This window comes from Sinocyclocheilus anshuiensis, unplaced genomic scaffold (genome assembly GCF_001515605.1).
Source record: "Sinocyclocheilus anshuiensis isolate Anshui unplaced genomic scaffold, SAMN03320099.WGS_v1.1 scaffold51, whole genome shotgun sequence".
Lineage (NCBI taxonomy): Eukaryota > Metazoa > Chordata > Actinopteri > Cypriniformes > Cyprinidae > Sinocyclocheilus > Sinocyclocheilus anshuiensis.
The window spans coordinates 3,331,696-3,348,425 of record NW_015548296.1 but is presented as its reverse complement, the minus strand read 5'-3'; the positions used below and the strand labels follow the sequence as shown (position 1 = coordinate 3,348,425).

General features: G+C 36.7%; 1 protein-coding gene across 1 annotated transcript in view; it reads right to left on the bottom strand.

Annotated features, from left to right (window-relative positions):
* The window catches only part of LOC107656059 (succinyl-CoA ligase [GDP-forming] subunit beta, mitochondrial-like), a 124,305-nt gene that overhangs the window by 88,694 nt on the left and 18,881 nt on the right, over nucleotides 1-16,730 (bottom strand). Inside the window, exon 2 of the mRNA XM_016443729.1 lies at nucleotides 4,725-4,866. Coding sequence (XP_016299215.1) covers nucleotides 4,725-4,866 — 142 coding nt within the window. The remainder of the gene's footprint in view (nucleotides 1-4,724; nucleotides 4,867-16,730) is intronic.

Sequence of the window (16,730 nt, the reverse complement as noted above, 5' to 3'; positions counted from 1 at the left end):
TATATATACAGGGCCAGAAATTTTATATTGGCGCATCCCTAAAATTTCAAGTCTGCCAGAGAGTGTATTGAACACTTTGGTCAAAACGAATATTTAAACACAAAGAGAGATCTATTTAAATGCTTTTTTTTATTGTAGCATAACACACACACACACAAAGTCATTATACCTCAAATATGGAGGTATTTCACATTATGGGATACTAGTCAGTTTCTAGTCAACACAAGTTGTGAGTGAGGAGGCTTTCGGAACGAGGGAAGACTCGGCAGATGGTGTGTATGTAGCAGAGTGGTGGGTCGGCGGAGAGACATATGGTGTGATGCCACTGATGAAGAGCCTGGAGAAGAGAAGTGTGAAAGCATCGATGCTCTGAGGCCCTCTGACAGCCAAAGCTGCCGATCTCACCACAACTGGACACAACTGATAGCGATTAAAAAGTATTTTTTTTTTATTATAATATTTAATAATTTATAATAATTAATTTAATAAAAATGAAAAAATCCTTTTTACTGCTGTAAAATAATCCAATAAAAGCGTTTATACACAATTGAGAGGAACATTTTATAACCTCATGTCTGCATGCAATGGTGTGCTGATAGAAAATGGGGCATAGGTGCAACAACCTTCAGCTTTCGTTTTATTATGTTAATTATTCCCTACTAAGATCAAAAGCAGTGGTCTTGATTGATAACGGCCTCAATCCAGATGATGTAAAAAGCTGTTAAGAAAATACAATCAGCGGCAAGACCTCAGCTAAATGAATTGCTTGACAGTAACTTATGTCACCTTCATCAACTTTTCCTATAAGGCTACGATCAAAAGCTTTTCTCAAAGCTGCCTTAACTAGTTGAGTCAAACTATACATGTGAAACCGCTCTGCATTATGCCATATACCTCTGCCTCTCTTCTCAGCATTGTTGAATGTCAGGGTAATTCAGCATACCACTGTAGGTTGACATATGAAAGTTGCTGCCTCTCTAATAAGGACACATGAGATTTGACTGCCATGCATAAACCATTGCTGTTTACTTTGAATATTCATACCTCCGTGAAATGTATTAATACATCCCTCTCCTGTTAATTGTCAGTCTAACGCTCTCTGTCATTTAAAACAGGCTCTAATTTCTGAATTAATAAGCGAGAAAAGAAAAGTTAGTGCAAGAAAGGAAAATGTTTTCTTGGTTTTGTTGAACAAAAGTCTGTCAACGAATAAATATTTCTCCATCTATGCTTCTGCTTGGGTCTAAATAATGCACAGTGAGAAAACCATTCTGGAATATTCTAGCGGACAAATCCATCAACATTTACCCAGCAGATGCATCTGTCAACAGGACCTGTGGCTAAAACAAAACAGGCCAATATGATTCAACGTTCTTATTGGCTGAGAAATATCTGTTTGCGAGTACCAGGATGGAAAGGCGGCAGAAGTAATGATTAACATTTATGTTCCTTTCATGTCAGAAGATGGTGTTCTGGGAATAGGGGTTATACTGGAACCTGCGTCATACTGCGTATTTATTTTTACCTATAAAAAGGCCTCTCTCTGAGGTGGATTCACTTTTGATTACAGGTGTTGAAATCTGCTCGTTTTCCAGCCAAAAACGAGGAACCTCTCCAATTCCCCAACCCTTCAATCTTGAGCAGATCTCTCCTTCTTAAATAGGACAAGAGCACGGTGGAGATAGTCTGAGAGAGTCTTTCTATGGTTGAGCTATGCAACCGTTCTCATTTTGATTTATTGCGCCGTCTCAGTTCGGTGGCAAAAAGTTCCCACCTTATCATCCAATCGGAAGTCAGCAGTAGCATATTTTAGCTATGCTGTGTGACCCCGCTCTCAGTCACTCTCTATCTACTCCTCCTATATCTTTCGCACTCACTTTATCTTTTGTCTTCTCTCTCATTGTTCCTTCGTGTGCGTGTGTGTGTGTGTGTGTGTGTGTGTATGTGTGTGTGTGTTAATGTGCACGCGTGTATGTATTGGCATCAGGCAGAGCTGCATAATCGAGTGGCGGTTGGTGACAGATGAAGGCAGCATCAGACTTGCCTCTTTGACAGTCAGATTACTTAACGGCACAGGGGGTTGTTTAAAATGGGCAGCCCCCCTGCCTCTGTGCCAAACACAGGCCCAACTTTAGGGACAGGTGTGGGATCATTAGCACCATGGCCTGCAGTCAGTCAACAAACAAAGCAAGAATGTCAACAAAGAAACTCCCTTCACAGTTTTAAGCCCAGTCACTTGTCACTTGGATGAAACAGTATTATTCCATCTTTCTTCCACAGAAGTTAGTATAATGAATTCTTCCTACTATCTTTAAGGGATAGGTTATGCAAAATTTGAAATTTCAATTATTATTTCCTCAATCTCACTTGGAACCAGTGTGACTTCCTTTTCTATGTGGAACACACAAAATGAGATGTTTAGCAGAGTGTCCAGGCTGCTTTTTTCCACACAATAAAAGTGAACAGTCAAGCATAATCAATAACAACCCAAATTTTAGTTTGTTTCTCATAAAAAGCTATCAAAAATCTTTGGGATACAGTGAATGAGTCATGTGGACTGCTTTAATGATACTTTGTTGTGCTTGACAGCTCTTGGTCCCCATTTTAGTTTCATTTTATGGAAGAAAGCAGGGTTAACATTCTGCTAAACATTTACTTTTGTGTTCAAAGGTGAAATACAGTCAAACGGGTTGTGGAACAACACAAATTTGATTAGATAAAAAACTCAAACAAACAATATTGGAAAATGAAACGTTTTTGCATTCGAATGTGGATTTTTATTTTAAATTCGACGAATATTCGTAAATATTAATATAAATTTTAGGTGTGCGTCAGGCAGCCTTATCAGTGACGCACGAGATGCGATGACGATGTAAGTGTCGTTGCATTATAATGTTTTTGTTTAACCTATACAGTTGAAGCCACTAGATGAGGCGCTGCGCATGTAAAATTAAAGCAAGTTTAACTTTGAAAAAAACATATTGAGACTTTATGGCATTTTTTTTTGCCCATCCCGCTGCATCTCATGTTTTTATATAAAAAAATTTACTCAAAGGGCTTTCTGCCCTTTGTATTAAACTATGCATACATACATGATGCTGTTTTGTTTATAGTTGTTTAAGCAACTTAATTAATTATAATTGGTGTAATTGAATAAACGTGCATTAGTAATATTTTGCTCGATGCGCCCTCTTGTGGCCTCAGAAGAGAAGCCAAAAGCTATTCTTCACCATAACTGAAATTATACATTTTAAATTTGAATATAATTCGAATTTTGATAATATTTAAGTACAGAATTCGAATTTACTTTTTCAGCCATTTTGACAGCCCTACTGTATATAAATAAAATTAATTTAATATAATAAAATATTTTAAATATTATTTAAAATTTAAACAAATAAATGATTTCAGAGTTCTAACTAATAAGAAGACAAAAAAGGCCAATAATAATACTAATAATAACCCAAAAATGAAATTTAGCCCATTATTATGGGCATTATTCATATACACCTAGGATGCCTTAAGGGTGAGTAATTCATGGGCTAATTTTCATTTTTGGGTGAACTAACCCTTTAATGGTAAACATGCCAAAACAGGAAGTGCAGATGTATTTTTTCAACACGTTAGCGTATTGCAAATAACTAAAAAAAAAAAGAAATAACATTGCTTCTTTAAAAGCATTGTTTGCTGTGGTTGAGGAGCAGCAAACCGCAGAACTCGAATTGAGCTGTCAGCTGAATTGCCGCATGGGTAAGTGGGCCCAACTGTGGGGTGGCATCTCTGCACTGGGGAGAACAGCTCACTGCACTATCGCAGTCACAGAAATCCTTCACGTCTCGCTTGGTCGCCTCGTACATGTCGCCCGGGCCCGGGCCCTGCCCTATCCCACAGGAACCAGGCTGAAACACTCAATGTGCTGGACTGGAAATGCCATCTCGAAATATGTTCCAAATTGAGTTAGAAAAAAAGATGTCTCGCCCTCAACATTTGACCTGAAACAGCACCTGGACTGCAGAATCAAACTCATATGAACAACAAACCACATTTGAAAGTAAATATTTAGTCACATACAGTAAGGGTGGAAGAGCTCGAAATGGAATGCTAAAGCCTGTTCTGTAGAGTAAGATAGAAGAAGATTACAGCTGTGAGCCTCTGGAAAGCATCCATAGTCTCTCACACATGAAACCAAATGAGGTTTGAAAACCGGCACTAACAGACATTAGTCCACCTCTTGGATTTAGCCCGGTAAATTTGGATTTCGGAAATGCCACATATAAAAGGTGCTTGTCTCAGAAACAGAAGCTCACATGCTTGGAAATAAATAAAAAGGCATGAAAGAAAACAAGAATGAGCCAGCATGGATAAAAACAGTGAAGGAGCAACAACCCATGTAAACATAAGAGAAGCAGAAGAAATAAGAGACAATCTTCAGTCCTGTTGACCCTTGAAGGCATGTCCACCAGAATAAAAGCAAAAACATCAATGCAATTTGTGTTCTTCGTTCTCATTGGCTAATTCTATCCCTCATGGCCCAGCTTGCTGCGTGGGAGGCCAAATCTCAGCATAGAAGCACCAATCGAGTTAACAACTAAACATCACCTCATTAGCATGTTATCAATGAAGTGTTATTCATGTAAGCACATTGTCGACTCTTAAAGCTATTAGAGAGACTTCAAAAAAGCGGCACTTAACAGCGAGCAGTTTAAAATGAGAAGGACACTTACTGAGTCTCTTGGCAGCCTCCAGGGCTTCAGAGGCAGAGTCAGCCACAAAGAAGCGCTGGACTGTCACGCCGTTGTCCTGCATCAGCTTCTTGCTCTGGTACTCCTGCAGGTTCAGCCATCTTCTGGGACTTACCCTCGCTAACTAAAAACACAAAGACATAAACAATATGGTTTACTTAATAAAATATTGCATAACGGTGTATATTTGTCAATTTGTCAACCGGTAGAGATTCTGGACTATCGTCTTTATTGCGGTTACACGCTCACGTAACATTGCTGTGCTACGTGGTCATGAAAACATATCTTTTGCACACATTTTTAAGCATCACGTTTTAAAAACAAGTGATTTTAAGCCACTGAAACACAATCAGCAGCGAAAGAGATCTCGTTTCGCTATATGCCCATGCGCATGAAGACAGTGCTCATATAGCGCATGAGTAATTTTTGCAGCTTCATAAGCCTTGAACAGTTAAATGCACACACTTGCATGTGTCAAAATGCCCATTTTTGCAAGTTTCCTTGTAAACACTGTAATTTAGGTCTTAAGTGAAAGCAAACAGCTGAGAAAGAAAACGTGTAACAGTACATTGGATCTGGGAAGCTCTTAATGTGACAGCAGTCTAATATTCCTGCTGTCTGTCGTTCATGTTAATCAACAACAAAAGAGAGAAAATCTCTCACTGCTCTTAACTAAATCACTTTTGTAACTTTAATTAGAAGAAATATATCATATATCATTATGCATGTGACAGTTCAGAGACTACACCACATTTCAATTGCCACATTGACGCATCTCTACTGTCACGACACATGTGTTATGCCGTCATACTGTTCTTTCCTACCTACCATGAATACACAATGAGCTGGATTCATTTGTTCAGGCAGCTCTTTGAAGTCATTTCACAACAGACATCAACTGCAATAAAGCAGTTTCAAGACCATTCATGTCTTGCCTTGCATTCAGGCTCAGATTCTAATCGTTGCAGCTCGGCACTAGGTTAATATTCACATACATTCATGATCACGTCCTTTGATGAGCATTGAATGTGATAGTTAACAACCCATAAGACACTCATTAAATAGACAATTTCCTATTATTAACCACTATAGAATGAGAGTGAAACAGGTCATCAGAGCAGCACAGTGCTAAATGAAGTTAAGCACCTTATTAAGTCATGCTTTTGAACAACTCTCTGTGGCTTCTGCTAATTGAGCGTCTACGTGTCTCCATGGAGAATAATGAGTGCGACTACCAAAGTTGGCAGGCTGTGGAAGAGCACTGTGGAAGTGTATACTCAGAAGTGCATACTACCGAAGTGCACAGATTATGAGGTGCATTTGATGCAGAACTGAAGTGGCCCAGTATGGTGCCAAACTATGAAATACATATATACATAAAAAAGGGAATTCCACAAAACTCTTTACTCAGAAATGCACTCGATTACAGGTTACAAGATCTGTACACTGTAGAAGTATTTATACTGTAGAAGTATTTATTTATACTATAGTATATATACACTCAAAATTCAATACTACAGAAGCACACATGTAGAAGTGTATATTATGGGGACGTACTATAGGACTTGTCTTAAATGTTTCACCTGAAGTGGAACTGAAGACCCAAAAAGTTCACAGTGCCAAAATATACACTCAAAAGTGCACACAATTGTAGTGTACACTTTTAGCAGTGCATTCTACAAACTCAGAATTGCCAGCATGGAAAAGTACAAGTCCACAGGAGGCGCTTAAGAGCACACTTTTGAGTCTACAAAGTCTTGTGGATTTCACAAATGTGTGTGAGCAAAGAGCCCCAGACCTCAAGTCCACATAAAGTGTGCCATTTGGAACAGAACCAGACAGCCAGAAACAGAAAGTACAACAAAGAAAAGTTTGTATGTCTCCAATCCTCTCACTAACTTAATAATTTGCTCTTTGATAAGAGTCAGATGATGCACTACTCTCATTCTCGGCAATGTTCTTCTCAACGCCTGCATTTCATAATTTCACTACTATACACCACAGCGTGCTTTGACTGTGCTTGGCTACAGAGAACTAAATAAAATATGATTCATCATATCATTGAATTTGGTGCTCACAGCACATTTCTCATAAGAGAAAACAGATCACGAAAGGATTCGGTTGGTAAATTTAGCCAAAACTTCAATATTGCAATAACAATTTCCTGACATTGTATGCATTGTTCATAAATGTTCACTTTCTCACTAAGCTCAGAATATGACATCTGTAATAGACTTTGGGTTATAAGGATAATGTGGAACCAATTTCCAACCAATCACTTCTGTCTAGAAATGTGTACGCTCAGAATTGCCTAGCTTGGAAAAGTACAGTCCATGTGGCCTTTGCTCACTCAAGTCCATGAAGTCCACGGGTGACACTTAAGAGCACACTTTTGAGTCTAAAAAGACAATTTGGACACTCCATCATCTTGTGGATTTAACAAATGTGTGTGAGCACGGTGATCACGGTTATCAGTATTATCACGGCATTGTTAAAATGTGCTGGAGATGTTAAAAAAGTACCGACACATAAATCACTTCACCAAGTTTTATATTTAAAAATCAACAAACAACAAATAAAATGACTCTTTGTTTGCATAATCACTAAAACAATAACATTACCAATGATGTTCGGATTTTAAATGACAACTTGACTGACAACAGTTTAATAGCATGTTGAAATATCTAATGTAGATGTTCAAATAAAGCTTTGAAAAAGTTTAATAAAAAGGTAAGCCTCACATTTCAGCCTTTAAATAAAAAAAAAGATATAAGTCAAAATGATAATCGATTAATAAATGATTATATGTATTTTACCTGCTCCATAAATAATTCTAGATAACTTATCTGAATTGTTTAAATGTGTAGAATTCACATAAGCTTGTTTTTCATCAACCGGTCAAAATTTACAGCAGGGCATGCAAATTCGGTCCGTTTTTGGCCAGACAGAAACTGCACACAGACTGAATGTAAATATAAGTCTCTGTAAATCCACTCGCTGACAGCAGGTGGCGCTTATGGAAAAACTGAATTAGAGCTGTTTCCCGTAACCTCTTCCCGAACACTTCCTTTAGGTATTACACGGAGCGAAGATGAAAACAAACTGCCATTGAATCGTTTCTGAAGACAGTCAGAACCTTCAGGGGTACATTCATATAATTAATTCAAAATAATTCAAAATAATTAATTGGGGAAGTCGTGGCCTAATGGTTAGAGAGTCGGACTCGTAACCCAAAGGTTGTGGGTTCGAGTCCCGTACCGGCAGGAATTGTAGGTGGGGGGAGTGAATGTACAGTGCTCTCTCCCACCTTCAATACCACGACTGAGGTGCCCTTGAGCAAGGCACCGAACCCCCAACTGCTCCCCGGGCGCCGCAGCATAAATGGCTGCCCACTGCTCCGGGTGTGTGTTCACGGTGTGTGTGTGTTCACTGCTGTGTGTGTGTGCACTAAGGATGGGTTAAATGCAGAGCACTAATTCCTAGTATGGGTAACCATACTTGGCCACATGTCACGTCATGTTTTTTTTTTTTTTTTTAATATATTTCCCTTAGCACTCTTTTAAAACCTCCCAGCTTTTCCGAGCTGTTTTCACTCAAAACGAAACTACTCTGGGTGCTGTGCGCACGTGAGACTGTTACTTAAAACTGTGCTTTATGCTGGACAGTATTTATTTATCGCGAGTTGTTCAAATCGCGGTAATCTAAAACGGTTTTAATGATACTTAAAAACTGTTCTTTATGCTGGACAGTATTTATTTATCGCGAGTTGTTCAAATCGCGGTAATCTAAAACGGTTTTAATGATACTTAAAAGATTAAACGGTAATGCTAACCATGGGGAATTTTATCATGATTTATCATCAAACCAGTAATCGTTACATCCCTACTATCTATCTATCTATCTATCTAGCTATCTATCTACACTGTAAAAAATTATGCAGGAGGGTGTTAAATACAACCCGTCCGAATCAGTTATATTTTACTTAAGTATATTAGTTATCAAGTAAAATATATACAAATGGGTACATTCTAACTACACTACCTACTTGTTAACAGTAATATCTGAAACATTAAAAAAAATAAGTAAAACATACCCCAAAATATTAGATCTGTCATCGCAAATTGCGCATACGTCAATGTCAACGTCCAGGCGGGAATCGCGGAATTCAAATTCAACGTCTTCCAGCGGGACCGCAAAGAGTTGAGGTGCAGGTAAGTTTATTTTTGTTGTTTATCATGGCAAATGTTAACTTATTTAATGGTAAGATTTACCAAAAGATGTGTAATTTGCTTGCTTCTGTTATCTTGTCGGCGCCACAGCTAAGCTGACAGGTTCGAATCTGAGGTTGGTCGGTTTAGCTTTGATATGGAGTAACGTTAACTACAGGTCCTATACTGGCACCTGCAAATGTGACTAAAAATCTACATTGATAATTAAAATATTAGCTACCATTAGTGTTATAGAGGACCTACAATAATGTACAGTATTTGAAAAATAATGTGTTTTTTGAACATTAAAGCATGTCAACATATTCTGTTACACCAAATACACAAAATAATGATCTTTAAAAAAGCATCATATGACCCCTTTAAATACACTTTTGACATGTTCCAAAAACTTTTTTTGGAACATGATGCAACAAAACCACTCAAAAAGGTTCAAAGCCTCAAGTGCAAATTAATGGAATAGACTGTTCCATCCCATTGAGACCTGTTTTTTTTTTTTGCATTAGAAGTTGTTAGTGATTTAGGCATGATTCCTGTTTTTGGGGAGAATTCTATTGTTTCCCAGTTTTCGGTTTCACTTTCAAGTTGTGGCCTTGCATTCCCTCTGCAGCGGTGTTCAAAGACAGTTTACAGACTTAAGGCTGCAGTCTGTGTCTGCTGTGAAAGTTGGCAAGTGCGGATGTGCGAACAGAGTGAGGTTCTTTGTGCATGACATCAGAGACCATAATTACTAAGAGTCTCAGACCATCATCAGAATGACTGCAGAAACACAACTTGATCAACAGTGATCTTTGTCTGTTTTTGAAGTTTTTAAGAACTTGTTAGTGATTTGTTGTCACTTGAAATTAAACTGTTCTTTTGTACCTTTATGCATTAAGGATAGCATTAGGGATAGTTCACCCAAAAATGAAAATTATGTAATCATGTTGTTACCCTCATGTTGTTCAAACCCTGTATAAGTTTCTTTGTTCTGTTGAATACAAAAAGGTATTTTAAAGAATGTTGGTAACCAAACAGTTGATGGGCCCCATTAACTTTCATATTATTATTTTCCCTATATAATGGACATCAATGGCTACCGTCAACTTTTTGATTGCTAACATTCTTTAAAATACCTTCTTTTGTGTTCATCAGAATAGAAGAATTCAGAAGGGTGAGTAAATGATTACATAATTTTCATTTTTGGGTGAACTATCCCTTTAAGTATTGTTTTAAAAAGAATGAAATGTTTTATCCATATATTTAGTCAATAAAGAGTAATTTATTGACCAATGAATTACTGTGTCCTGTGTCTGGCAATTTTTAGATAAACTTAACCATCTCTGAATAAGTAATGTTTAATTATTTCTATTGACTTATTATTATTAATAATAATTAAGTAGATTAACTGTTTTCTGCTAATAATAAAGTTATTATTACTTCATTTTTATAAGCAATTCGCTGTGTAATGTATTGAGAAATATTAGGTAGACTTTACCTAATTTCATTTAGTATATCGTAGCTGTTAAATTCAGGTACTCTTTACTAAAGAATATAGGATGAAATCTACCCAAACAAATTGAGTGCAAATTGTTACCTCACTTTTATTGAGTAGATTCTATAGGTTTGTTTTTACAGTGTATCTATCTATCTATCTATCTATCTATCTATCTACAAACATACACGCATACATACATGCATAATATTTAAATTAGATGTAATATATAATAAATAATTATATATACATATGATATATGAAAATATATAGGCTACAGTTACACATAATTATTGCATATACGTATTTTTTATATACATTTTGGCATACACATATATATATATTTTTTTACATATTTATATTTCACATATTTACATTTAACTTAACATAATTTACATTTTACATTAACTAATAACTAATAATCATTTTATTTTAAATATTTAATCACTGACTAATTATTGTTGATCTTGGTTGACACTTTATTACATCACACGTATGTGACCTTGGACCACAAAACCAGTCATAAGGGTCAATTTTTTTGAAATCGAGAATTATACACCATCTCAAAGCTGAACAAATAAGCTTTCCATTGATGTATTGTTTGTTAGGATAGGACATTATTTGTCCGAGATACAACTATTTGAAAATCTGGAATCTGAGGGTGCAAAAAAATAAAAATATTGAGAAAATCGCCTTTAAAGTTGTCCAAATTAAGTTCTTAGCAATGCATATTACTAATCAAAAATTACGTTTTGATATATTTACGGTAGGAAATTTACAAAATATCTTTATGGAACATGATCTTTACTTAATGTCCTAATGATTTTTGACAAAAGAAAAATCAATCCTTCTGACCCATACAATGTTTTTTTGGCTATTGCTACAAATATACCCCAGCGACTTAAGACTGGTTTTGTGTTCCAGGGTCACATATTACATATAATTTAAATATATTAATATTAACAATGAAAAACAATTATTTCATTTATTATTTAAAACAATGATCTAGTGCAGGGGTTTTCAACCTGTGGGGCGCGCCCCCCTGAGCACCTGTCAAGGGGGGCGCAAGCATCAGTTAATTCAGAGACGTTCTCTTGAGAATTTATGAATATGAGTTAACAAATCTTTAGCCATCCACTAGGGGGCAATCTGACTCCCACTGCTAGTCGACAGTTAGAGCAGAGTTGGCTCGAGTATCAGTCACGATCAGTGTTCGGTGTTGCCAATTTAGCGACTTTTCAGACCCCTTGGCGACTTTTTTTTTCCAAAAAAGCGACTAACGACAAATCTAGTGACTTCTTGGACAAACCTTAGTGAGTCTTTGTAATCGCTGGTACTGACGCAACGGTGCGAGGTCAGCGTGCCCACACCTCTCTCTCTGCGTCTGCTCTGTTCAGCAAGCGGCTGAGAGGAGCAGCGCCTTCAGTTAAAATAGATATTATGTTGCTTCTCTAATTTTACGTGCAAATATAGCCAAAATCACAGCACAGGAATTGTCTGTGTCTTGTCTTTTCTCATGTGCGTTTCATTTCATCAGACGATGGCTCAAATATAAAGCAGGATTTTTGTGCAGATTAACGTCTTGGAACAGAGAGCTGGTTATGTAGTCTTAAAGGGCCGCATTTCAGTCACTATTTCATATTTATTCTGTTGTCTGACAACAGAAACAGTAATATATATAAATGAAAACAGTTTTATTGAGAATTTGGCTGCATTAAAATACAGTATGTGAGCACAGAGAGACAAACAAATGTAAAAGGCAACAGACACGATGACGTCATGAATATGCTAATTAGCGTATGGCGTCATCTGGCGACATTTAGCGACTTTTCAAACTGGTTTTAGCTACTTTCTATTGAACGAAGTTGGCAACACTGTCCGTGGTTTTCCCGCGGAATTGGGCTACTTTAACACTTGCGCGTTTTGTAGTTTTGAGCTAGTTTTGAGTAGCAATTAGGGGGGTTTTGTTGTGAAAACCTGGCAACCCTGGTCACGCTTATTGACAGTGTAAAATGATTTACGATTAGCCGTGTCGGAAATCCAACCACGGATTGGCATGTTGTTATCTCAGAAACAGGCTCAGCCATCATTGAATCAGGTAAACTGGTTATATATTTATGTTTCAGTATAATTATGCACGCTATACCAGGGGCGGTTCTAAACCCATTTTAGGTGGGTTTCAGCCCCCTATCTGTCACCTTAGCCCCCCAAAACTATCTTAACGATCAGGCCAGTAAGTATCCTTGTAAGCACAGTCGGTTGTTTTAAGTGAATGTAAACAGTAAAGAAAATATCAAATGTACATCAGTATAACGGATCCGTGCATTTCTTATGTAAATAATGTTAATCAAAAAGAGTAAAAGAAAAATTATTCGCTGCTTTAATAGCGTTAATGGATATTTGCTTTTATGTTAATGTTAATAAAGTAATTCGGTGCGGGGGGGAGTTGTTGGATGTTGGGGGGGCGCGAGTGAAATTAGACAAACTTGGGGGGGCGCATGTCCTAAAAGGTTGAAAACCCCTGATCTAGTGTACTTCAGTATGCTTAGGTGCTATCTATAAATATACAATGTATCACCATAGCACCTAAGAGTACACAACACCATTGTCAGCTATTAAACACAGAAAGGTATTATTTTCATGGTTAGCATCTGCTGAGGCCTCTGAGGGTCATTCCTAATGGCCGTGGTGTAGCATTCAATGTATATTTTTACCTCTGTATGAGGGTGGATACTGTCATATTTAATACTGGAAACAGCTCCCTGTTGTACAAGCTAGCTGTTAGCATCATAGCTACTTATGAAAGGTTCAGCGGAAGGACACCGGCTAATAAAGCGGCCTCACACATCAAACTAAGCATACCATGTGTTTTAGTACTTTTTTTTATTTGTCACATTTATGACAAAACACAAAGTTGCCGATAACCTTAAAAGTTTCTGATTCTCTGCATAGCATATACAACATGTGTGCACGGACAGACTCCAGAGCAACATTTACCTTCAGTCAGCCACACAGCTGAAGGTTTTTATTTAGATTTCACATATGAGGGTTTATTTTCTGACTGTCTTGGGCACAATGGGCTTACGGTTCACAGCTTTTTATTAATTCATATGGGAAATAAGTGCTGTTTTCTCAACAGATTATGCTTCAGTGCATCAGCAATAAACATAAAGTGTGCTTTACATGAATAAACTTCCCAAAACAAATATTAATAAAGAGATATGCGAGATGAAGAGCGAGACAATCCTAGAAGGGTGGATTGTTCTTTCAGGAGAAAAGGAAAACATGTGAGGGGAGACACAAATAACTTGCGGTGAACAAAAGTAAAACTGAATTAACGATACTATACCTTCAATTAAAAAGTGTTTGTTAATTGATTCCGAAGCATGTAACCTTTTAGCATAACGCTAAGCTAATAAACCAAGCTGTTTCCCGCCTCGTGTCTTGCGTGTTTTGCGTTCACGAATCAGTCTGAATGAACAATATAACGGTGTTAGTGGGAAGACTAATTTAAGTAAGTAAACAACTCGCACACTAAAATATAACCACTTTGTTATGTCAAAAATGGCCTGAAAACATGATCTGTGGGAGTTTTTTTTTAGTGGGTAATCAACTTGCTGAAATTTTAAGTAAATATCCATGTCTGTGACCAATATTTACAGAGCTTTGATGACTGATGAGCCGAAAAATTCAAAAATGGATAAAAATTAACTACTAAAAAGAATAGCTGAACGTAAGTTCACAAAAAATAATATTGTTTTAAAACTGCTAAATTGTTACTGCCTTGAGTTATTATTTAGGAATAAATGTAAAATACTTAAAAACACAAACTTGATGAGATTTATACTTGGCTTTAATAAATAGAATATTAATTACATTGTTAATATAAAAATATAAAACAGAATAGTTTTTTTCTATTCTTTTTCTGACAGTGTTAGTAATGTTTATTTGACCAAGAAAACATGACTGGGACATTAATTTACATTTGATTTATAAAAAAAAAAAAAAACTTTGAGGACTTTGCCTCCTCATTTCAGAACACCACCGCACACCATATGCTTGTTCATTTTTGACTTTGAGAAGCCCAAGCATTTAAAGCGGCCACAAATTTCTAGAATTTTCTAATCAGGCATAAAAACAAAAAAAAAAAATCTAATCAGGCATAAAACAGAGCAACCACCAAAAGCTGTCTCCTAAACCATCCTCAGATTCACAACCCTGTGTCATCCAAAGACCAGGAAAGCAAGCCAGCATCAGATAGCTGGTGTCAGGTGTATGAACCTCTAAATCTGGAGTCTAATGAGAGAATTATACGTTTAAAAATATCAACATGAAAGTCTTGATCTGAGGCGATGATATTTGCCTAACAGTTATATTTTTGTGTTTCTGTCTGTCAGGTGTTATCGGCATTCCCGGTTCCGGCCCCGCTTGATTAACTGGACTGTGAAAGCGCTAAACGAGCTCCTTGGCAACCTCTTTGCAAATGTTAGCGGTAATTGTTTTCTTTTCCCCCTTCTCGCTAAATTTAGCAGGAGCCCACTTTGTAGCTGTACAGGTTATTAGTTCACTCAAGGGCAAAGAGAGTTTGAGGTGCATCCTAAGCGGGAGGTGGGCGTCAGGGGCGCGAGCGCTGTGCTCCAGGAGGAGGCAATAAGAGGGGGATGGCAGGTGTCTGATCTCCCCTGAGACTCTGCCTCAACAGTAATTATCTTCATCAGCACTCTAGAGACACCACCAGTTAAATATCAACACACACACAAATGCACAGCTTTCTACACCCACAAACACACATGCAGTTGAAAGCTCAAAAAACATGCATATACATATAAATAGAGTTAAATGAAATAGATGCACTGATGTACTCACATAAAAACAAATAAACAAAATGTACAAGGAGTAAATAAATAATTTGTGGATACTCAACAATTATGTCTCTGGATACATATTTCCACCAAAAAAACAACAAAACCTCATGCTTTGGTAAATCATAAATATGACATAACATTTTGAAATCATGAGGCAAATAGTTGAGACTGAAATAAAAATTCATAATTATGAAATAAAAAGTTAAAATGATGACAGTGAAAATTTAGATTAAAAGTCATAATTTTGACAAAAACAGACTTATGTCATGACTTACCTAAACTTAATTATTACATGCCATAATTGTTTTTATATAATAAATTATGATTTCTTAATCTCATGACTGATTTTTTTTCTCCATCTCATTTCATGTCTTATGACTTTTTATGTAAATCAAAGCATGATTTTTTTTTTGTAGTAGTAGTGAAAATAGGCTTCCATGGTATAATGTGACTGATTTATTATGTGTGTGATTGCGAACAGGTGTGGCAGTAATCAGGCCTGGGTGTGGCTAGAGAAATTGAACTTGAGGTGTGATAAACCACAGTTTGAACAGGGGGGCCATGTAGTTTTGGATTTTGTTTTCCCTTAATAATAAAAACCTTCATTTAAAAACTGCATGTTGTGTTTACTTGTGTTATCTTTGACTAATATTTAAATTTGTTTGATGATCTGAAACATTAAAGTGTGACAAACATGCAAAAAAATAAGAAATCAGGAAGGGGGCCAACACTTTTTCACACCACTGTATGTGATATAAAATAATGTACTTCAAGCTAAAATGTTTAAACATCAATTGACATCAAAATCTAAATAATATATACTCTTATCCACCTTATTTTTCAACGCGGAAGTAAGCCGTTTTCTGTGTACATTAAAACAATATGGTAAGACACACCAGTTTGCAATATCAAGCAGCAAAACAAGCTGTTTTGTACAGCTAAAAATGACACCGGAAGCCAGACACATTAAATTTACAAATGGCCGTGCCTGCTCTCACAGGAAAAAAAGGTGGATAAAGTCACAAGAAAACAACAAATGCTCAGTGATACCTACATAAAACCCCATATCTGAACTTTTTGCATGAATAGTCAAGTCATTTTTTCAAATTCAGAGAATGAAACACTATTCCAAAACGGTCTGACTTTTGGATAGAGTTTCACTTTTGGCAAGCTAGAAGCGACAACTGTGACATTCTGCAGTAATTGTTAAATGTCAAAGAATGGCATAAAAATGTAATTCTCTATTTCCTCTCAAGTCATTCTGGATTAAAACTGTTCAACTACTCAAATCAGTCCTACAATTTCATCATCCGCTCACCATGCATCGATTCAACATTGTCACTGCGAATACAAGCGTTAATAGTTTTAAGAGAATGTTAATTACTTGAATGACTCAGGTAATTAACTTTTTCCCCGCCATTGA